Source organism: Podarcis pityusensis (assembly GCF_964106645.2).
Source record: "Podarcis pityusensis genome assembly, chromosome: 3".
Classification (NCBI taxonomy): Eukaryota; Metazoa; Chordata; class Lepidosauria; order Squamata; family Lacertidae; genus Podarcis; species Podarcis pityusensis.
In genome coordinates, this window is record NC_138026.1 from 74,641,684 (window position 1) to 74,665,979 (window position 24,296).

At 38.4% G+C, this 24,296-nt stretch overlaps 1 protein-coding gene across 4 annotated transcripts in view; it reads left to right on the plus strand.

Annotated features, from left to right (window-relative positions):
- TTC13 (tetratricopeptide repeat domain 13) overlaps positions 1-24,296 on the plus strand; it is a 28,946-nt gene that overhangs the window by 315 nt on the left and 4,335 nt on the right. Inside the window, exons 1-19 of one of the 4 annotated variants that reach the window (XM_080998624.1) lie at positions 82-856; positions 1,167-1,261; positions 1,746-1,821; positions 3,292-3,362; positions 4,834-4,899; positions 5,940-6,032; positions 6,896-7,012; positions 7,803-7,913; positions 8,726-8,808; positions 9,327-9,468; positions 10,597-10,771; positions 11,883-12,039; positions 14,483-14,613; positions 15,399-15,531; positions 16,597-16,689; positions 18,996-19,079; positions 21,725-21,809; positions 23,031-23,140; positions 24,001-24,136. In XM_080998624.1, the coding sequence (XP_080854750.1) occupies positions 850-856; positions 1,167-1,261; positions 1,746-1,821; positions 3,292-3,362; positions 4,834-4,899; positions 5,940-6,032; positions 6,896-7,012; positions 7,803-7,913; positions 8,726-8,808; positions 9,327-9,468; positions 10,597-10,771; positions 11,883-12,039; positions 14,483-14,613; positions 15,399-15,531; positions 16,597-16,689; positions 18,996-19,079; positions 21,725-21,809; positions 23,031-23,140; positions 24,001-24,136 (1,965 nt within the window). In that variant the 5' untranslated portion in view covers positions 82-849. Of the gene's footprint in view, positions 1-81; positions 857-1,166; positions 1,262-1,745; positions 1,822-3,291; positions 3,363-3,782; positions 3,896-4,833; positions 4,900-5,939; positions 6,033-6,895; positions 7,013-7,802; positions 7,914-8,725; positions 8,809-9,326; positions 9,469-10,596; positions 10,772-11,882; positions 12,040-14,482; positions 14,614-15,398; positions 15,532-16,596; positions 16,690-18,995; positions 19,080-21,724; positions 21,810-23,030; positions 23,141-24,000; positions 24,137-24,296 lie in introns of those variants that run through there. The other 3 variants (XM_080998622.1, XM_080998623.1, XM_080998625.1) reach the window with 3 other exon arrangements.

Consider the following 24,296-nt stretch of genomic DNA (forward strand, 5'->3'; position numbering starts at 1 on the left):
GGAGGGGGAGCCACGCCGCCGCCCTCCTCCCAAATGGGGTCCTGCCTGAGGCGGCGGAATCCTGAGGTGGCTGAGTGGGCTGTACCATTTCAGGGCGCAGGTGAGGGGGAGGAGATAAGAAGCTCTCTCAGCCCAACAGGCAGAGGGGTCTCTGCTAGACCCTTCCATGCTTTGCTTTGGCTCTTATCTACCTAGAGGACGACCCCACTTCCCAGCAATTTCATATTCCGCGCCTGCATTTTGAAGTGGTACAGCCCGGCTCTCCGCCTCCTTATGACTTGACACTTCATTCCGCCGCATGTGTGGACCGGGCCTGAGGGGAGGAAGGGCAGGGCGCGCCCTTTGCTTCTCTTTCCGAAGTGTTCTCCGCTCCGCTTGCTTAAGGGAGAGGCGGCAAGTCTCGGCTGGCTAGAAAGCGGCTGTGTTGAGTGATGAGCTGCTGCTGCTGCTCCTGCTGCTGCCGCCGCCTCCTCTCCCAAGGGGCCAAGCCGGCTCGTGCAAATTCACCTGTCAAGTTCTTTTGAGTAGCGGCGGAGAAGCGGAAAGCTCTTCCTGACTCTTCTCTTCGCTTGCCGCGCTCTGCACAGTGTCATAAACCGAAGCCCTGAGGCGCTTTCAGTGAAGCGAAATCCAACTCCGTAGGTGCACTTTAATTTGCCCTTGCCTTCCCCTTCTGATGTTTCATTGCGGGGACCTAGTATACAGTTAAACAGCAGCAGCAGAAGGGGAAGGCAAGGGCAAATTAAAGTACACCTACGTACTTGGATTTCGTTCCATTCAAGAGCAAGGAACTAAAGTTTCCTTGCACATTTTACCTCATCTAGGTGCACACCTAAACATGTAGAGTGAATGCAGCGTGAGTGTTCTTTATTTACTGCATTTCCCCGTGTATAACACGCCCCCTATTTTTTGAGACTCCAAATAAAGAAATCCCCCATATGCAATATCCGTGTTAAACTTGAAAAAATAGTCTTATACACAAAAAAGGTACGTTTAGCCGTTGTATGGCATCCCATAACACAAGGTGCAATATTTGAACGATTAGCCTAGAAATGTTCTTTCCATGTGAACAGTTGTATAATTAGCACTGCCTTCCTTAGTGTCCAAATTCTGTAGCCGTTTTAAGCTGAGCATACCAATTAACAGTGAAAATGTTTCCATTTTAGATTCTTCTTTTTTGCACTTTCATGACTCAGACTGTGAACTACAAAGGTCTCCCTCTTGTGAATCCCTGCTTTCCCTCAATACTGAAAAACTTTTGGTATGTTTATTTGTTCACTGTGTATAACAAGGAGACTGCTGATGAATTTTTGCTGAAGTGACATATCTATTACAATGATCATAATACTTAAGAAATGTATTTATCAATCCAAAGGAAAGGAAATCAAATTTATTAGATTACATACACTGTTTGAAGACTGCAGAGGTTAAGATGCTAACAGTATTTGAACTATGAATATCACTGAAACTATAAATATTTTAACTTGTTTTAAAGAATATATGTTATTTTCCAGATCCATTAGAACCAGCTGTTCTTGCTTTATCTGGTGTTAAATTTTGATGTGATAAGCACTTTGGACCCAATCTAGCTAAGCATTTTTAAGTCACATGATTTCTGTGGTAGAATTAAGCCTTTGCTTGACACTGTTGCAGGGAAGTCATTGAGACTTAATTTAACTTTGGTTTGTTCATGTCCTCAATTTTTATTTTAGTGGTATTAGTTTAATTTGGTAAATGTTTTGCAGAGTCAAGCAAAGTCACTTGCAGAACAAAAAAGATTTCCATTTGCCACAGATGATGACAATACCAATGAAGAATTAGGTAAGAGGTTCTGTGTGTGGTTGGTGATCGGTAGTAGCTATATATAGTTGAATTATATCACTTATGAGTGCTGCAAAATGTTCCGAAAATAGTGGTACTGATATCTAATAATCCTAATTCATTTTTAAATACTTGACCATGACTGTCCACAGAATAAAATTAAGATGAAGAGCATTAGGTTGTATTCAGTCCTGTCTCTGTGTGAGTGGACCAGACTGTTACTTATGCAGTGGGAGTTCATGGTCCCCTCATCCCGCTTCACCCTGCCTTCCTGGCAGCCCTCCACATGCCTGAAAAATCTGCTCTAGAAGGTTGGTGTGCTGGAGGACAGATTTTGGAGGATGGTGAAATTCCTGTCACAGGTTTGGAAGGCTGCTTGTGTAACATTGGATTCTGCCCATTGACACTTATAAAATAATTCATTTTTGCATTCTGTCCTCTTAACCTGAATTCTCCAGTGTTATGCTCATGCTGAGTCTTTATGTAATAATTATTGTGGGTAGATTCATACATGCAGTTGGATGTGTTAACCATTTGACTTTTATCTTATCTTTATAGTAGAGATAACCACAAAGGTGAAACACAAACACAGGCCTGCACATGTGAATCCAGCTTCACTTTTAACCTGTCACCAATCTTGCTTGTTCCAGCTGGTTATAGCATCCATCCTGGAGTTGGTCTTCTAGTCTAGTGGCATTGCACTGCCACCCTGTCATTATCCTGTGAGCATTTTTATTTACACATAACACTGGACTTCTCTGCTTTCAGTGGTACTTTAGTCAACTAGTTGTAAGTATGTCTACTTGGAAGCAAGTCCACTGACTTCAGTGGGACTTATTCCCAGGTAAATGTTTATAGACTTGCCTTCTGGAGCAGATTTACAGGGCTCGCAGGGAAGGTCCACTGCACAGCTAAAACTCCTTGCAGTAGTGATGCTGTTTAATGGGAAACCACATTAAAGACTTAAAGACACAGACTTTAAGATGGAGTGGCTTTCCAGGCTTTCTCAGTCCTATGTGGAGAAGCTAGGTTAATATCTTTATTGAATATTTCTATGGCTTTATCCAGATTGCCTGTTTGCACTTCAGTTACCCCCATAGATGCCAGAGATTGAATCGGGGACCATTTAAATGGGTGGGATTGGAATGTTTTTCTTTGTTACTTATTGCCACCAAGTGGAAATTTTAAATTACCCAAAAGTGTACAGTGATGCAAAGTGTGGTTTCAAGCCTTGGACTACGCTTTACAGGAAAAAAATCACTGAATATTTTAAATGTTGATACTTTAATGAAACTATTTCCTTATTATTATGTTGTATTTGATAGCTTATGAAATAACTTGTATTCAAAACTCTCTTTTCAGAAATCATACCCCTCAATTAAACTCTTTGGCAGGTATTCAGCAATTCTTATATGCATGGCAAATGTGGAATTCATAACATAACACTAACCCGTAACACTATTTTGACAGCTTTCGCTTATGTATTGATTGGCAGTGGCCTTTATGATGAAGCTGTGCGGCACTTCTCCACAATGCTCCAGGTGATTTTTCACTCCTATTACATTGTAGTTTTAGACTTAGATAATAGAACTCCCCAAGGTAGAATACCTGCCTTCCTAGAGAAGAGTGACAGATGGCAGAAACTGCTTAGCCTATGGGTAGACAAACTAAGGCCCAGGGGCTGGATCCGGCCCAATTGCCTTCTAAATCCGGCCCGCAGGCAGTCCGGGAATCAGTGTGTTTTTACATGAGTAGAATGTGTCCTTTTATTTAAAATGCATCTCTGGGTTATTTGTGGGGCCTGCCTGGTGTTTTTACATGAGTAGGATGTGTGCTTTTATTTAAAATGCATCTCTGGGTTATTTGTGGGGCATAGGAATTCGTTCATCCCCCCCCCCCCCAAAAAAAAATATATAGTCTGGCCCCTCACAAGGTCTGAGAGACAGTGGACCAGCCCCCTGCTGAAAAAGTCTGCTGACCCCTGGCTTAGCCTATATACTGTAACAGATGGATGGATGGAATGGAAACTTGAATCTATAAAAGGGAAATGGGTCTGAGGCAGAACTCCTTGAAGGTAACAGAGTTAAAAATGTAAACAGAAGGATATAGGTTGATGTGAAGAGGGATATGACTGTTATGGAAATGTTACATGGGGAGGCAACTTAGCTTAACTTGACATGCAACTTCTTGGGGTCTTGATAGGAAAATTTCACAAACTATAATCGAACAGGCATGTCTACTCCAAATCACAGCCCAATATGATTACACTATTGTAAAGGTTCAGGCTGGAAGGTTTTGGTAGGTTGAATTCCTTAGTCCATAACTGTTGCAAGTCTCAAACTAGATATGACACGTGTGTCCATGTATGATTTTGAGTGGGGAAAATGGCTGGCAGAGAAAGAGTTCAATAGTACTACTATTCTTCTACTCAAATTCACAGCCACCTAAAGCTGATTTTAGTGGCAGTGGGAAATGTCAGTAGAACTTGGCACATCACATATAAGTTCAATTCCTTCAGACTCAAACTATATGACTTTGAAAAGCAGCTCTGCTGACCCAATCACCAGAACACTTTTCACTTCTCCTGTTGTATTATGGAAATTTTGTGTAGCTGTAATTTATGCATTCATGTACCAGAATGTATTATTTAATATATGAATATGAAATGAGATTTGTAACTACAGTATAGCAAAGAAGAGGTCTGAAATGAGCAATGGTTTTTAAAGTAATAAAAATGCAGAGGTTAATAAGTTTACAGAGACAGTGCAAAGACTAAAGGAGCACACACACTCCACTCCTATAGTAGTTTCCCCTTTTAAGCATCTTCTGTGTAAAACTGCCCACCAAGCTGCTCTTTAATTGTATGCATAAGCCCAAAGTAACTCCTTAGAAATGCAAATGAATGTGGATGAAATGCATGAATTTTGGCTTTGGTTATGTATGATGGAATGTAGCATTCACTATTAGGACAAGTGGAACCTTCTAAAGATTATTTTATTTTGCTTCAAATAGGAGCAACCAGAGCTTGTTAGTGCAATTTATGGACGAGGGATAGCATATGGAAAGAAAGGGCTGCATGTGAGTATAACATTTTAAAAGCCGCACATGATAATGAATTTCATAATATATATGCATTCACCAGGGCTGGCCTAAGGCATTTTGGTGCTTGAGATGAACAAAAAAAATGTCACCTCACCTGGTACTCAGAGATAGACTGCTCCTGAACCTGGGGCCTCTATTTGTTTCTTACAGTAAGCGGTTAGAATTGCAACTTTGCCTAAGACAGAAGATTTGCAATAATGAGGCGGGGGTTGGTATTGGTTGGTTCTAGACAGCCGTGTGAAGGATTCTCTTTTCCTTCAGGATTGTTGGGATCAGACACTGCTGTCACTCTCTGCACATTTTTAATGGACAACATCAGTTGTGTGACGTTTCCTTCTATTCAACTCCATGACTCCATACTCTCCACTTCCAGGGAAGCAGTTCCCCCAGCAGTGGTCATGGCACTCTAGCCCAGGGTAGTCAACCTTTTTATACCTACCGCCCACTAATGCATCTTTCTTGATGTTAAAATTTCCTTACCACCCACCAGTGCTCGATGGAAGGAGGATTCAGCTTGTGCCGTAGAACCCCCTACTGCCCACCTAGAATCCTGTAACGCCCACTAGTGGGCGGTAGGGACCAGGCTGACACCCCCTGCTCTAGCCAATGATTTTTTGCTCAAGAGGAATGTACTTATTCCAAACCCAGAAGTTATTTGTACAGTCCCTTCACTTCCGATTGCTTTTTAGGATACATATTATTTTTGCAACTACAATAATGATAAAATATAAAGATTTTTATTTCCCTTCTACCATCTGAGGCAGTTGCCTCATGGTGCTTCATGGGCAGGCCAGCCCTGGCAATAGCAGATTCATGATGGTCCCATAGTAACTGGAATACTTAGCCTTGTTTGTTCTGATATTGCATGTATATGACTCTTAGCACACATCAAAATATTCCATGATGAAACCAAGAATTTTGATTCACTGAGTGTTGTACAATTTAAAAATTGTCACCATAACCTCCCTATGACTAAGCATACATTGTTACTTACATATTTCCCCCCCATTTTTAAGGATATAAAAAATGCAGAGCTAGCTTTGTTTGAGCTGAGCAGAGTCATTAGTCTGGTCCCAGATCAAGCTGAAGTGTTTGAGCAGCGAGCAGAGGTATTTCTTCCACTTTTAAAAGATTTTCTGATGTCTATACCTTATCTATACCTTATTGTTATTTTGTTTATCCAGTTATTTTCTGTATGTTTCTATATGTTTATTGTTGAAAGTTCTTGGTCATATTCCTAATAATATATGAATTAAGATTTGATGTTAATCAATATACAGCTATCAATACATTAAGACAAAAATAAAATACCAAAGCTACTCACTTTCCTGAGGCAACGTTCTTCCGCTATTTCATCCAGCGGATTCACGGGACAGCCCATAATATCTTGTGCTGTATTCACCACGCTATGTAGGCGCTTCCTATCAGATGATGTCAAACCAGCGTACCACACCGTGATGCAGTATGAAAGGACACTTTCTATTGTTTACCGGTATTTTATTTCTATTGAAAAGCATAATTACACTAGTGTTTGTAGCTGTCAGCCTTCAGAGGGTCCGTGAATGTCATTAACTCTTCATTTTCTTTGTTACTGTATAGAAGGATGCTTGTAATAATAAATGCAACAATTTTCTTATAAGCTATACAGATGGGCTTAGAAAAAAGTTAGTAGGAAGAAATACGTCATTTCAGTAAAACCCAAACCCACTTTTTCTCCTTCAGCCCCTTAATACCTGACAAAATTAATAGGTCTTAGTCTGCTTTTTAAAGTTAAATAGATGTAATGTAATATATGCATGTGCTCCAATCAATTTTAATGTACAACTTTTTAATGTAAATAATGCACTTGTTTAATTACTCAACGCAAAATTAATTTTTTGTGCATAGTTATTACATATTGCAACCTAAAATCATTTTGAAAATGAAGGATTATTTGTACAATCTTGCTCAAAGTATTATCTTGGTTTTACAGATACTGTCTCCTCTGGGTCAAATGAGTGAAGCGCTGGCTGACCTCACTAAAGCTATTCAGCTAAAACCCTCTGCACGACTTTACCGACACAGAGGTACTCTTTACTTCATATCTGAGGTTAGTTTTCAGTTGAGCACCTGCAGAGAATGAGCTGGGATAGGTGCTTAGTCTCAAGGGTCATATTTGCAATGTATTATAAGCTACAAGCTATTCTATCTATCTCCTTTAAAGAGAACTGAGTTTGGGAGGCAGAGGGAGATCACCTATTCTCTTGCAACAAGATAGCCTTACAGAATCTGTCTGAGGAAACAGATTCAAGTATTTTAGACTGAGAGAAACTGCTGATACATATTTTTGTTCAGCACCTATTTTTGCAGGAAGGGTGTACAAAAGCAATTTTTGTGATGATTTTTTAAAAGCATATGTTTATTTAAGGCACGTATACACTACTACTTCTTTAAAAAGTTCAAGGCAGAACACATTTTTTTTAAAAAAAAAATTCATTCTTTTAGAGCACCAACTTGGTTACAAAAGTATTATTTCAAAAAGTAGAAGGAACAGCTGATATCTGTAGAGATTTTGGCAGCAGATTATTTCTGGGGACTTTTCTTGACTTATTATCACTCCAGTTTCTTCAGTTACCATAATTTAGGTTGCTTTTCCCCTGGAACCATTATAAAAATAGAGGGAACAAATTTCTTTTGCAACCTACTGAATTCAGTGAAACTCCCAAGTAATAGGTCTAGGATTGTAGCCCAAGACCACCATAAACTGTTCTTTTCATTTTAAGAGTTAATAATTTTGTGATATGGAAGGCTTGGTATCCTGTAACTACAACATTGTTTGTGTTGCCTTTGTGTTAGATCTAGCAGTTTTCTGTCTGATGGAAGTTGTTTTTCTGTCACAGGACTATTCAAGTGCCCATGAAGACTTTCAGAACTCCCTTGAACTAAACAAAAACCAGCCTATAGCTATGCTTTACAAAGGTTTAACATTTTTTCATAGAGGACTTCTAAAGGTAATTATTTTGAATAACTGTGCAATTTCTACTATATGTGTGATGAATGCATATGCTTGTTTGTTTGTTTATTATTGAATTTATATACTGCCCTTTAGCTGGAGGTATGTTACCATTAGCAATTAACAAAGTCTGCTTTATGATTGTTCCAACCCAGAGTGTTTAGCCTTATCTACTCCAGGTGTCTTTCCAAAGGTCCAGACAGGGGCCTTTACATAGCTTTTCACAGCTGTTAGTTATAACAGAGTTGTTTAATGAGAATGGAACACTTTTGACATGTCAGATTCAAAATGTTTCAGCAGTAACTACCTTAATTTGTATCTAAGAGACTTCACAGTAACATAATTGTATCAAATAATTACATGTATCTAATTTATCAGTTGGCATTACATCTATTTGAGTGTTTGGATTGGTGCTTAAAATATCTGATAAATAAATATAGAACAATGTAGAGAGATTTTAAAGTTGTTTAGTCCCCCCCTCCTGTCCCTGATGTTAGTTATTTGTTGAGTTTATCATTTGGTTGATAGACCTTAGGCAAATTTGTGATAACAGAAATGTATATTAGTAGATTGGTTGTGTGATCCTAAGAGAGACTAAGCTTTTTGGACATTTCATATTTCAGTCTCTGAGGACATTTTTGCACATGCAGTTATAAATATATTGCCCAATGTATTGCCTTGTGTTTACCTGTACAGATCTCCCACAAAGTATTTCCATAATTATTAAAAAAATCCCAATAGGAATCTTAATCTTAATCTTAATAGCACAATAGTTTAATTAACAAGAGTAAATGGTTGTGTTTTACCCAGGAAGCTATTGAATCATTCAAAGAAGCCCTTAAGCAGAAAGCAGATTTTATTGATGCATATAAAAGTCTGGGGCAGGCCTATCGGTAAGCAAAATGCCTTTACATTTCACTCTTTGACCCTCAAATGTGAATTGTTTAAGGAACATATAGAAGGGAGGTTTTCATCCAGACTGTGTTATGCTGGTTTGTTAAAATGTTCGGATATCGCTTTAGTGATATAATATGAGACTGAAACGTAATTCCAATAATTTAATGAGGGGGGCAAGTTATTTTAAGATTACTTTGGAGTAAAAAGACTTCCTTTGCCTTAAATAATATATACTTTCAAAGTCATTTTCCTGACTGGTCTTTTTATATCTTAAACAGATTAAATTAGATAATACAGTCAGATACATCTCTACTAAGGAGTAGGAACAATTGCAGCCTAATCTTCAGTACATGCATGTAGGATTGCTGCTTGAAAAAAATCACAGATTTATTGTTTAAAATCTTTTTAATATGATACTGATTTTTAGAGCCCATGTTGGTTAATTTCAGTAAATAGCAACTTAGCTAAATAAACATTTTAATTGCTGTTTTTTGCTATTTATTAATCCCTTTAGAGAGCTTGGTAACTTTGAAGCTGCTACAGAAAACTTTCAAAAGGCACTGATGCTAAATCAAAATCACGTTCAGACAATACAACTTGGGGGAATGATGCTTTATCATCATGGTAGCCTGAATGAAGCTCTGAAAAACTTTAAGGTAAGCAATTGTGACGAGTTACAGCAGTTCCATCATATATACTCATATCTGTCTGTGCTGTGTGTGGTTATTATATATGCAAACAAACATAGATACATAAATGAGACACCTTTAGGCTACTAAGCTCTCAAATGTGCATACAATCACAAAGACTTTCATGTTCACTGTCATATATAAGAAAAGTTGCAGCCTTCTTGAGGGCTTCCTTTAGATTGAAAGACTGTCTTGAAGTTTCTGTCCAGTGGATAACAGTAGAAATGGACTGGACAAAAACCTTTCCCCTGTGGAAGGTTTCTGCTTGTTTGTTTTAAAAACTGGCACATCGCTTCTCCTTTTCTTCTAACTTCCACATAGACTCAAGATGGCTGGGACAAATTACTTTTCTACTTTGCTCATCGTCTAACATTGTGTATGCCATCAAATGCCAACAGTGTCCTTCAGCTCTCTATATTGGACAAACAGGCCAAACCTTACGCCAAAGAATAAACGGACATAAATCTGACATCAAGAATCACAAAACAGAGAAACCAGTAGGAGAACACTTCAATCTCCCAGGACATTCTATACAAGATCTCAAAGTAGCTGTTTTACTACAAAGGAATTTCAGAAATAGACTGGAAAGAGAAGCTGCTGAATTACAACTCATTACCAAACTTAAAACAATGGAGAAACCTGGTCTGAACAGAGACATCGGATTCTTATCTCATTATACATGACTAAGCCATTTCTCACCTTCTCACCCCTTGCCTTTTCCTGTAAGACCTATTACAGTCGTGAAGAGTCGTCAACAGGCTCATCTCAGCTATCTGCCAATCTCCGATTCCCACCACCCTTCTAAGTAATACCCCTCCCCACCTTCTCAATATATAGAAGGATCTGGTAACTTCTGTTTCACTGTATCTGAAGAAGTGTGCATGCACACGAAAGCTTATACCAAGAACTAACTTAGTTGGTCTTTAAGGTGCTACAGGAAGGAATTTTTTTATTTCGACTATGGCAGACCAACACGGCTACCCATCTGTACTTTTCTACTGTCGTGGATGTGTGGATAAAGAGTAAATAAAGATCTGTGGTTTGTTTATCTGCAATCTCACAAATGTATTGATTATTCTCTTTTCAATTTTCTAGAGGTGTCTGCAACTCGAACCATATAATGAGGTGTGCCAGTATATGAAGGGTCTTAGTCACGTTGCTATGGGGCAATTTTATGAAGGAATAAAAGCTCAAACTAAAGTTATGTTAAATGATCCTTTGCCTGGTCAGAAAGCTAGTACAGAGTACCTGAAAGTGAAATACCTCAGAGGTAAGTTGCTGCTAATGAAATATTCATTGTTTCATACCCAGATCCAGGACTTTTTTCAGCTAGAACTCAGTTCCAGCACCTCTCGGGTGGGCACCATTGCCATTATAAGAGAACAAGGTTCATGGTGTGTTCCAGTACCTCTTTTTCTAGAAAAATAGCACTGCTGAAACCTATGTTAACTTAAGTATCAAATTTGTGCACATTTTTTAAAAAATTGCTGTATGTACTGTATTGTGAAATTCTTTACAGCTTTCTTACCTCAAAGAAAACATAGCAGAAAGTTTTTTTCAGGTTTACATACGGTGGTAAAAATATTTAGGCTTGTACATCAATCCTAGCTATCCATGAAATTTATTGCTAATTGGCATGCCCTTTCTGTAGATTTGTTTTTAATTGAAAATATAAAGTTATGTATATGACTACTTACGTAACTATTGGCTCAGGATATTTTTTCCTTAATAAAGACTGAATTTGTGCAGTTGTCCATATGTACCCTGATCAATTGGATACAGTTTGCCAAAGAGTTAAGTATGTATTTCAAGGAAAAGGAGACATATTATTTTAATTATTTAGAAAATTTATCCCCCAAAAAATTCCTAAAGTGGAGTACATTGAAATGGCATTGTGAAGTTGTAAGGTTTAGTGGTTGCAGTGATGAAAGTTCCTCACTTAAAGAATCTCTGCTAATGGAAGAAATATTAGGGAAATGATCCACAAGTTTATACTACTTTAAGGAAGTATAGTGCTTTTGTATGGAAAGGTCCCCAGTTACAGCATGTAAACAGTAAACAGTGACATGGTTGTAGTTTGTGTGTGGATTTGGGGGAGAGCCATAGATCAGTGGTAGAGCATGTGCAGAAGGTCCCAGTTCAATCCCTAGCATCTCCAGGTCGGGCTGGGAGAAATGCCTTTCTGAAACCCTGAAGAGCCACTGCCACTTAGTGTAGACAAGACAAAGCTAGATGAATCCAGCTCAGTATAAAGCAACTTCATATGAGCTCCTTACGTATTTTTCTTCAGCACTGCAGATCGCTTGAAAAGCATTTCGCCTAGAGATCATTTAAGCTGACTTGCAGGTAAAGGGGCTAAATGATATTTACTTCCTTCACAGAATATTCTCGCTATCTGCATGCCCACCTTGATACCCCACTTACAGAATACAATATAGATATGGATCTTCCTGGGAAGTTTAAAGATCACTGGGCCAAAAATCTTCCTTTTCTCATAGAAGACTATGAAGAACAGCCAGGACTACAACCACATATAAAGTAAGTACCGTATTTTTTGTTCCATAAGATGCACCTGACCATAAGATGTGTGTAGTTTTTAGAGGGGGAATGCAAGGGGAAAAAATTATTTAAAGGGAGCGCTGAGCAGAGCCTATATGCATCCCAGGCTCTGCTCAGCGCTTCCTTTCACAAGCTGCGAGGAGCGTGTGTGAGGCACTTGCAGGCTTTTCCCCAAGGAGGAAAGCTCTTTAAAGGGAGCGCGGCTATCCCAGGTTTTTGCGGGAGGTGGGGGAAGGGACAGAGGGGCTGCCCTATCCCTTCCCCCACCTCCCAGAAAAGCCCAGAGGCTCCCCGTACCCCGAGGAGGCTTCGCACGGCTAAGCCAGAAGCTAGAACAGCAAGAGGGAGCGCTGCACAGCGATCCCTCTCACTGTTTTGGCTTCTGGGATAGCTGCGCAGCCTGCATTCGTTCCATAAGACGCACACACATTTCCCCTTACTTTTTAGGAGGGGAAAAGTGCATCTTATAGAGCGAAAAATATGGTAACTAAATTTACCAATTCTTGGGCTCTACTGGAAATGTTTGCTAGTGGTAGTTCAAGGTTTAACTTTAATCGCATGGCTTCAAATACAGTCTATGGTTTTATAGAATGTGTTTGTAACAGGTACAAGTTGATTTCTAGCCTGCACCAACTCCAAAAATGTGTTCTGCTGAAAATGGACCTATTGAAATAAATGAACTACTCTGAGTATGACTTAGTCATAACCCTTTATGTTTTTTGTTGTATTTCAGATTTCTAGCACCAATTTCCCAATACCAGTTTCTTGCTGTTCTATACTACTTTTATACTGGTTTTGTACTGGTGTTGGGTTTTATGTTGGTTTTACTGAGTTGGTTTATGATGTTTAATATATGTTGTTTGGTTGTATTATTGATCCATAACTTTTTAACCTGCCAAGGGGACTTAGTTGGTGGACAGCATAATAAGTAATATTAATTTATGGTCCATTTTGTTCTTGAAACTGAGGAAAACCAAGTACCTCAACAATCCTAGAGGTCCAAAATAATGAAAAGCTAGTGCAGAAAGTGGCTTCATTGTTCTACAGTATGCCTTTTAGTCTGTACTATAAAGAACAGTTTCTGCAAATGTTTCTATTTATTTTTCTTATTTTTCACAACAATTCAAATTTTATGGTGTGTTGTGGCTCTGGAGCTGTCATTTCACTTAAGAAAGGCAACTCTGGATTATTCTTTTTCCCCCCAGTTGTATTTCCTCAGAAGCTGAGGACTCTGTATAGTATGTGACATTCCTGCAAATGAAAGAATTCTGGAAAGCAACTCGATGATCTCTGAAACAGAATTTGTTAGATTATTTGTTAGAGGCTGCTTAACTATTGGTTGTTCAGAGGGCACTTGGAAGTTGTGATCTTGGTATTCTCGCTGGCAGGATAAGCAGAAGTTAAGACTCCTTTAGATGGATGTGAACAGGCGGTCCTTGACCTTTCAATATGTTTGTTGGACTCCATCAGATCCTGTGACTTCTATGGTTTAAATACAACAGATAACAGGGTCACTTATATTACAAAATTAATAATTCCAGTCCAACACAGAGCCTTTATGTTACCCCGACTGAATATTTTCCCCTCAGCTTTCATCAAGGGCAGATATTTAAACATCTCCAGAAATGATAGACATTGCGGATGTTTTTCGAATGTGCTGGACACTGTAGAAGGTATTATTTTCTACTGTCCATTGTACAACCAGCTATGTAAATGCTTGCTATCCTCTTTTTTTTGGGTAGTCTAACATCATGGCACAATGAAAATATCACATTCTATTGGTCTGACATTAACCCAGAAGTAACTGCCAGGGTGGCTGAGTTTTTGTCAGTAGTATCTCTTAGAGTGGGAAGAAACTCCACCGAAAATCCTCGTTATTAAATATTTTACATGCCTGTTGATTTGTATATATAAATATATATATGGATGTTTTATGATGGCCTATATTTGCAATGCCTAATAAAGGTTTGGCAAAGTAAGTAAGACTCAATCAGAAAAGAAATAGCACAGTAGTTTTCCTGTAGGACTAATTGCAGTCGTTAACAGTCAACAGGTTTACCATATCCATTGGGTCAATCACCCATCTCCTACTACCCTTATGAGAAAAAACCCACCCCACCCTCCCACTATATATAAGGGTCTAGTGACTTCTGTTTCAGTGTATCTGAAGAAGTGTGCATGCACACAAAAGCTTATATCCAGAACAAACTTATTTGGTCTCTAAGGTGCTAGTGGACAAATTTATTTATTTATTTATGCCCAAATAGAGTTATAAAAAGGAAAGCTGCAATAAACCTTGGCAGGGGTTGGTAATCTTAAACCATATTTCTAATGTTTGTCTATCTCACGGGTTGCTACTAATATAGAATCTATGTAAGAAATCATCTTGATATTTAATCCTGGCTTTATTTGTGATTTTAAGGGATGTACTACTTCAGAAATTTGAAAACTATAAACCCGAAATGCAAGAGATTATATGTGTTGCTGATCAGTTGGGTTCCCTAATGCAATATGAGACCCCTGGATTTCTTCCAAACAAGAGAGTACATAGAGGTAAACTGGAAAAACTTTATTGAAATATGGAATTAAAAATATAATGGCGCTTGCTGTGATTAGCATTGGATATTCAGCAATAAAACATGCTCTATTCATATGGCAGTTCAGCTTATTCATACATAAAAGAAAACTACTAATAATTATTACAGTCCATTATGTACTGTAAAGTGTGAATACTTAATGAGGCAGCAACCTCCAGTGATATTAAATATTAGATCCTATGCAGTCATCCACTTGCATCTCTTAGACTGCAATTCTATGCCCACTTACTTAGAGAGTAAGCCTTACTGAACATAGTAAGGGCATGCATAAGGTAAAGGTAAAGGGGCCCCTGACCATTAGGTCCAGTCGTGACCGACTCTGGGGTTGCAGCGCTCATCTCGCTTTATTGGCTGAGGGAGCTGGCGTACAGCTTCCGGGTCATGTGGCCAGCATGACTAAGCCGCTTCTGGTGAACCAGAGCAGCACACGGAAATGCCCTTTACCTTCTTGCCAGAGTGGTACCTATTTATCTACCTGCACTTTGACGTGCTTTCGAACTGCTAGGTTGGCAGGAGCAGGGACCGAGCAACAGGAGCTCACCCTGTCGCGGGGATTCAAGCCGCCGACCTTCTGATCGGCAAGTCCTAGGCTATGTGGTTTCACCCACATAGCCACCCGCATCCCTCAAGGGCATGCATAGAATTGCACTATTTTGTTGCTTCAGCTTCTGCCTCACGTTTAGATGTCAAGTATAAATGTGAATGGGCTTCACTGGTAACCTACTTCTGTTTCTTGTTCAGCAATGGGGCTAGCTGTGATAGAAGTAATGCAAGCTGTACAGAGAACGTGGGTGAACTCGAAAGTACGAATTAATGGAAAAACCAGGCTGATGCAGTGGAGAGATATGTTTGACATTGCTGTGAAATGGCGAAGGTAATAAAGGAGGAAATTTAGTTTGTGAATTATTATTATCAAGAGTACTAAACTGTAGGCTAAGCAAGTATCGACTTTATAAAGGCAGAGGCAAAGTGAACTGAGGAAGTATTTATAGATTTTTGTGGTTCCTACATCCTTACTTCTGCTGTTGATTACATGATTTATAGCCCTGTCTATGTGACTACTTCACAAAACCTATTTAATTCTTCTAATAAGGGCCATCCCTGGAGGCTGGAGGCCACAGGGCAAATCATAGTGTTTGGACCTTCCTATACTGCTTGATCCAGGCATGTTGAGTTTTTCTTTTCTCTCTTTCACAATGCTTTCCTCCCCCTGCTTCACCCCTTATGCAAATTCTAATTTTACATTTCATATTAGTATGCACATTGTGTATCATATAGGGCGATGCATAACTTGAATCTTTAATCCAACTTCTTAGATCAAGAAACAAAAGTTCTTTCTCCTTGCAAACTAAAGTAAATAAAGTTAAGTCCATTATTTCATTCCTCTTAACATTTCAGATTTGGTTATAGCAATAGTTGTACAGAACATCACCAAGATAACCTTGATTTCCTGAAGAGCTAACCAGTTTTGTAAGATGTAAAGGCTCAGTGATTCTCCATTCTCTCTGTCCTTCCCATTCTCTTCCTTGGCAATGTTGCCAGCTGCCTTATGAATGCGGACGTGTTGCAGTCGGGCCCCAATCCTCCTCCTATGCTTATGTTTTTGCAACTGTAAGAGGGCTTCCAGGTCAGCATTTGGGGTGCATTCCCAGGCAGTGCTGCTGGCCATGGGTGTCATTATTGGTTCTGTGTTATGGTGAGGTGCCCCCCCCAAAGACCAGATTGGTTGCCCAGATTGCCGCCACCACCGCCCCACATCCCTTAGGAATTAGTTTGATTCTGATCTCCAAGTTAATTTCCTCTAACTCTTGAGGTTAGCCCATTATTGTAGGTGGAAGAAAGCAATAAAAGCTTTCTTTAAAAATAGATGAAAAAATTAAACCTGAATTAATACAACTACCAAATCTGTAAGCAGTGTTGATGTTGTGTCTCTTTTCAGGATAGCTGACCCAGACCAGCCTGTACTGTGGTTAGACCAAATGCCAGCTCGAAGTCTTAGCAGAGGCTTTAATAATCACATCAATCTAATCAGGTATGATGCTTTAGTGAAACTTTGTTTGCATAAGAAATTGTGCCAGAATCACACATTTTGCACATAGGAGTTCTCAGTGTTGGGATTTCTGAACTTGTATTCTGACATTTTCTTCTTCAAATGAGTATGTAATGTATTGCATGTTTTATAGCCCCTTTAGATATTTCTTTTCCTTTTCCTGAGGAGCTGGAATTGTACATCTACACTGTTTTGGAGTCCAACAAATAAATCCAATATCTTTCAGTACTGCCTTCTGTTAGGTATTTTTCCTACACAGAAACCCACAGCTACACTTAAAATCTTGCCAGGCATTTCTGAAAGGTAATATATGCAGCACAACTGATTCATTATTGCATTATGCTTCATCACAAGCCCACTTCTCTTCAAAGCATAGCTTAGCAATTGTTGTATGTTCCCTCTTCTCCTATACTACAAAACAAGATATCTGGTATTAGAGCAGCCACAAAGAAGGAAAGGCAGGGAACACTACAAAAATATTGTCAATCACAGGGGTTTAGACTAAGGAGCATATATTTAAGCTGCCAAAGTTTGTAAGTTTCCTAGTAAGAACTTGTTGCATTCTTGCTTTGACCAATTACTTCTATTTCTATTTCTTTGTCCAATCTTTACCAATAGCATCAACCTTTCACTGTACAAGCTGGATATTTTACACTCAGTTTGGGTCCTTCCGATTTTTATTTCCTTGACTTCATTTATATTCTTTAACTAGATCCATATAAAACTTTTCTGAAAATCTAAAGTCAAGTTCTAAAATCTGCTTGGCATAGATATATGCTGACTGCATAACTACAAGGCCTACCATGAAAGTGTGGTAACTTCTAATTCACTTGTAGACTCACTGCATTCTTACTAGATCCATCATAGCTTATTTTGTAGTGTGAAATGTCTTGTCATCAGCATAGAAAGTGTTTGACAGGCAGCAGTGGGTTGTGCTAGAAGTGGAAAGTTTGAATAAATAATTTGGAACTATGATTTCTCTGCTCCTTTTAGAAAAAAAAATCTTATGCTAATATGATTCTTGCTTTTCCATTTACTGCATTGATGAATCTGCCTTAAGCTGCCACTTCTTTCCAGGCTTCTTTTCATCACTATTATTATGCAGTTCTTGTTTAGTCATAGCAGGTTTAATTAAACTAATTAAGCACCACTGGCTCAGGTAAGTGAAATTAAAGACAAGTGGCCTAATTAACCCCTGTGATTGACAAGTAGCTTTGTCGCTTGGTATTTGCGGCTATAAAGCTTGCTCTATGAAATCTTGTTTTGTAGACTTGGAAACGAGAAGGGACTTCAACAAGTGCAATAATGGTATGTAGTTTTGCCTTTGGTATATGTGTTTGTGTGGCTAGCTGCGCCCTAGACATATCTTTTTACTGTTCATGAATGTTTGGACAATTACATCAACAACATTCTAGATGGAAAACAAAAATTCGTGTTTGCAAGCAGTGCTCAGAATGAAAATTTAGCTGGAGAGTTTAAATAGATATAAGCAAATATAATCCAGTGGGCATAAATCTTGAAATGAATGATCAGTGCATGAGTTTTCATTCATTTCATTTCAATGGCTCTGGTTTGGGGGAAAATATTGATGAATTATGGGCAGTCTGTGTAACCATATCCTGAGCAGGGCTGAAAAGTTGTATTAGGTGAAATATTCCCATTCCTAAAATGATTACAGCTTTCCAGTGCATGCATAATGTTGAGTAGCTCAATAAGTTCAAAGGGCTCAAGTTTAAGACTTCAATATTATAAATATTTTTTTATAGATGTAGGAGTCTGCTTGCCTGTAAAGACAACCTCAGTACAGAAACAAAATAAAACTCAAATGAATTTTAATTTTATATAGTTACATCCTTTTTCTTCTAAATGCTAACAATGACTCTTGTCAGTTTAATATTTTTAAAGAGAATACACAAATTATCAAAGATTAAAACTGTGTGGTACAATCTGCTATTTGTCAAAGTTGCCTTGTAAATATCACTTGAAAAATGTTCTGTTAACTGTGCAATCTATGCAAATTTACTCAGCAGTAAGTTCCATTATTTCAAAGTCTCATTGAACCCAATGAGTCTCATGGAACCCTTCTAAGTAGAAACGCACAGATTTTTGCTGTAACATGTCCATAATGTTTTGCAATGCACAAAAGTTCTCTGGCAAGTAGAGTCCCTTGAACAAAGTTTGAACTCCAGTGTTTTACCACATAGAAATCATATATGTACTTTCACAAATGGTATGTAAATGCTTGCTATCTATTTAATGTCCCGTTTTAAAAATGTTCTTCTCTGCAGGGGACAAGTTGTTAACATAAGATATCTGGAATATTTTGAAAAGATGCTTCATTTTATCAAAGACAGGATCCTTGTTTATCATAGGTAAATAAATTCTTCCTTTTCCTGCATTAATACGGCAAATTTTTATATAGTGTTCAAGAATTAGGTGCTGCACAGTAATATTTAAAACAACCTGCCTGCAGGCTTACAATCTAAACAAGATGAGACCATGGGGAGGGAAAGAAGAGATTAGAACCAAATATTTAGGAAATGGTTTGAAACATTGCATAAACAATTGAAAAGACAGAAGGGTGCAGATTTCAGGTGTCAGTGAGGTTCAGAGAAAAGAGAGCAAGTGATGATGGAAACGTGAAATAGAAATGACTTGAGATTTTTCAAAGAAGAAAGCATTGGCTGAGCAAAGATAATAATGCAGCGGGAGAGAAAGAAAAAGGGTGACAGATAAGGAGGGGCCGAAAGGTAAAAGCATAGTAACGAATAATTTCTGATAAGGAGATGAATTTCAATAAATGGATGTAATGCAGGAAAAATATGGGCAAATTGAGATACAGAATAAACCGAATGGGCAACAGAGTTAAGAACAGAGAGGAGAGGGTGAAGCTGAAAAACTGGCAAACTAAAAAGAAGCATGAGAGAATAAACAAATGCTTTTCCAGTAGCAGGAGACAAAACTATCAAAATTTAGCAACGTTGAAAACTTGGACGTTGGCAGTTCTGACTGTCAGATTGACTGTATGCAGCCAGGAGGCTGAGGCAAGTTTGAAGATGATGAAGGAAAGGTGTAAACTATGGTCAGGAAAAGCCAGGCCAATGAGAATGCTGAAGAAGAAGATTTTAGAAGATCTATTTTTGTTATCAACATAGAAGAGAATGGAGTAGCAGCAGAAGGGGAAAGAAGACTAAAAAAGAGAAGGAGAAGAAAAGGAGAAGAAAACTAATCTGTATTTATTGAGATAATTGTTTTTTAAAAGTCTTAACAGGAGAGAAGATGATGAAGAGTAAAGAAATGGAAGCATGAATGTGTAAGGAGTAAAAGCTGAAGAGCAGCTGGAGTGTCAAGTTGAATATGGGAAATGCCTTTCTCAGTGTTGAAGCTCACTCAGTGACTATGAAGATGCCACTTTATTTCACCCTAAGAGTCAGTCACTGTTCCAGAATCCTTTAAGGGTGGGGTAGAACATACATATATATTAAGATTACAAATGAAAATAGAAAGACGGAACAACAGGTCTACATATATATTTTTAACACAGGACAATATCAGAAAGGGAAAGGTGTAGTAATAACAGTATGTACTGCTTCAGTCTGCCTTGTTCAACATAACTCTAAACTATATTTTAGTTATTGCTATGGAAATAATCATGGATGAGCCTCAAGTTCCCATGCTCCTCCTGTGGAGCAGCTCTGATGAGATCAGATGTGTTTGTCCCAGTTTGGACATAATGGTAGACTGTGGTTAGTTTTAATGATGGTTGAGGTTGCCTTAATCAGATAAACTGTAGGTAAAACTAAGGGCAGTTTAGCCCTTTCATACCTACTGACAACCATGATTAGTTGAAAATGGAAGCAAATGCTTTCAGTCTCCTTGCAGTCACATCAGAAAAGGGGACACGGGCTCATTATAACATTAAACTATAAAGAGTGGTGTGAAACAGGGCTGTGTTCTCACCCAACTCTCTTTAGCATATTCTTCTCCCTGTTGCTCTCATATGCATTCAGCTTGACTGAAGACGGTGTGTTCATTCAAGGAGCAATGGGGGTCTGTTCAATCTGGCACGTCCCTGCACCAAGAAAAGTGCAGCGGGTCCTTATCTGAGAGACGTTGCTTGCAGATGACACAGCCTTGACAGTGCACTACTGAGACTCATCAACCGTTTTGCCCAAGCCTGCAGGGAGTTCGGCCTTACCTGACAAAGACTAACATCCTAGGAAATTGCAAATACCAAGGTCTACCAGACTTGCATGTTGAGCATCATGCTTTATGGAAGTATGTTGTGGGCAACTTACAACCATCAGGAGTGATGCATCAATGCCTTCCATATCCACTGTGTCAGGAAGATTTTGGATACCACATAGCAGGACACATTTTCAATCAAAGATGTGCTTTCCTAAACCCACATTCCTAGCATGCTTGCACTCCTGTCTCAGCAGCGTCTACACTGACTAGGTCATGTCCACAGAATGGAAGATGGCAGGATCTCCAAGGGCATGCTCTAAAGGGAGCCCGCTTCAGTCACTAGGCCCATTGGCAGACCAACTCTGCCAACAATGTCTACAAAAGTGATATGCATGAACCCTGCCATGTGGGAATCCCTTGCAGATGACAGCAGTGCCTGGAGACAGACAGATAGGTCAGTATCCATAATGATGATTGGTGGAGGAATGACCATTGGGAAGAGCGCAAAGAGAAGAAATCCCGTGGTGCATCTGCATCAGCACAACCAGACACCTTCATCTGCCCCAGCTTCAGTGAAACATGTCTCTCCTGTATCTCTCTCTACACCCACAGCACACTTTTCCATCGTCTCCCAAGACACACGGATGCCAACCAGGTTTAACTTTGTATATAAATAGGTTATCTTGTATAGGTTATTTTCTCAGTAACATAACCTAGGTATGCTAAAAAGCTATTGTGTTTTCTTGTTAGAATATGTTCACATTAATATAAAAACTAGAACAAAATATTTAATTGAAATTCTATTGAACCCTTTTGTCTAACCATTTAGTGCTAATAACCACAAAGAACTAGTAGACGTTCGAGAAGCTCTGGAGCAAGTGCAAAAAGTAGAAGATCTTCTCCCAATAATGAAGGTAGTCTTTCTATCCCCCCCCCCCCCCAATTCCTCTCCCATCCCGCAAAATAACTGTATTTTTGTTAATATTGGAAATAAGATTATGCAAATAACATTAGTTAGTGATGATCCTTCAAATTTCATGTGAAAGTGGAAATGGACTTAAAGTTACCATTTTAAACTTGGATATGATTTTTTTCTAGTACACAATGAGGGTTTGCTGAGGAAGGTCATTTTGCAAGGGAAAGCTCACTAAACTCCAAGCTAGTTTTCTGTGTATTACAGTGTTTTGTAACAAATTGTGGGTGTTTATTAGTGTCTCTTGGAATGATGAAGGGGTTTTTAATTGCAAAATTGTCCATAGTAAAGAAAATAAGCTCAATGGATCTTACTGCATTTTAAGTACTCATTACAAGGAAGACTTAACAAATACCACATAAATGAAAAGATACAAATAGCATGAAATGAAAGAGGTGAATAACTTTGAGTAGGAAGCCAACACTTCATTTGTCAGAGTGGGTCATGTGTTACTTATTCATATGGTCAAACTGGCAGAATTTCACAATTTAGCAACCGTTTTAGCTAAAAATAATCCCCTCTGAGATTGAATATATAACCTTGAGGGTGCTGTTTTCTATTAGTTGAAAGCGGTTAGCTGAATAATTCAATAATTCTCTAAAGGCTGTTGACAAAATGGTTTTCCTGTGTAGGTCCTGACTTCCATGTCGGAAGAAGAATGTCAACATGCATCTGATATTTGAACAGGAAAATATGAAATAGCCCAAGTATCAACAACTAGGGAAAACTATTATCTCTTCTATGTTTTTAGCACATCTCTGTTGTGTGGTATGCCTAAAAAGAGCTCTAACATATTTGCATATGTTTAGCGAGGCCATAGTCCACAAATAGTAAACCTTCCTTACTTTTAAGAGCTCCCCTGAGTGCGATAGGTGAAATTCTTTCAGCAGTGAGAGAAAAAAATGCATGTTAGATGTAAACTTTAATGGGAAAGAAACCTTGCTATATTTTTGGCCACATGACCCCGGAAGCTGTACGCCAGCTCCCTTGGCCAATAAAGCGAGATGAGCGCCACAACCCCAGAGTTGTCTGTGACTGGACCTAATGGTCAGGGGTCCCTTTACCCTTTACCTAGTTATGTAGCATAAAGGAAAGCTTATATTGTCTTAATTGTAATATGGAACAAACAAACAAAATCCACTTTTTGATATTTGTTTGAAAGCAGCTCCACAGTAAAACAAGAGATGGATTCACGGTAAACACCAAAGTCCCAAGCCTCAAAGATCCAGGAAAAGAGTATGATGGATTTACTATCACCATAACAGGAGATAAGTAAGCTAAGTTTCTATTTTATATCATGTAAACTACAGGCAAAAGCTTACTAGTCTTTATTTTAATTATTTAAAAAATAAATAAATTGAAGACAGTGTTATAGCACTCAAAGGTTAGGCAGATTTCAAATATGCTTGGTTTTCCTTCTGTAGTAAACTTTGTCAGCAAAGCTGCATTTTATGTGCTTTAATGTAGTATTAATTTAAAATATTTACACCCATATAATCCATGCAAACATGTCCTAACACTTAACCAAAATCTGACTTTACTAACACCTTGTAAGTTGTATACACTTATTATAGTTTTATCCTTATCCATATTGGAAGCTTCTCAGGTATACAGTTTGGATGGCACATGTTACCCACCCTTGTTCTGGCTGCTTATGCTCCCCAGTTAATATACTAGTATAACAACTCTTCTTCTGTGAAAAAGGGGGGGAGGGAATCAAAGCAATATTCTGTATTTTTCCTTTTCAGGGATACTCACTAAATTTTTATATGGGCAATGTAGTAGCTAAAGGGTAGGTTCCACCAGGTCCTGCTTCTGCCCATTCATAATCATCTCGCCATATTTGTGTGAGTGTGTGTTTTTAAAAAGATTAAAAATATTACCAACTAATTAACAAAAAATCTGCCTTGTCTTTTTATGTTGCCTTTTCAGTTTTGATATTTGGTCTCTGAAGCCAAAGTAACATTGCACTCATTTCTATATTCAACTGGAAATTATTGAAATACATTTTAGAGCAACTTAACCAATCGTATATAATCTGTATGCATTTGTATGTGTTTGTTTATGTATGTGTTGTTGAATGTATTTGTTTATTTTAAAAACATGCCTCTGATGCAGACATATATTTTCAGGATTGGGAACATACTATTTTCAGTTGAAACGCAGACAACAGAAGAAAGAACACAACTGTATCATGCAGAAATAGATGCTCTTTATAAAGACTTAACTACCAAAGGAAAACTACTTGTTTCATCTGCAGAATCTGGGGTAAGATCTTCCATTATGTAATTAGTTTTTAGTATCATGAGCCCAAAAGGTCTAAGAGCACAGGCAGGCTGATACACAGAGAGATGTTTCTTCAGATATTTGCATCTCAAGGCATTTGTAAACCACCCTGTGATCACTGGTTGAAGGGTGGTATGCAAAT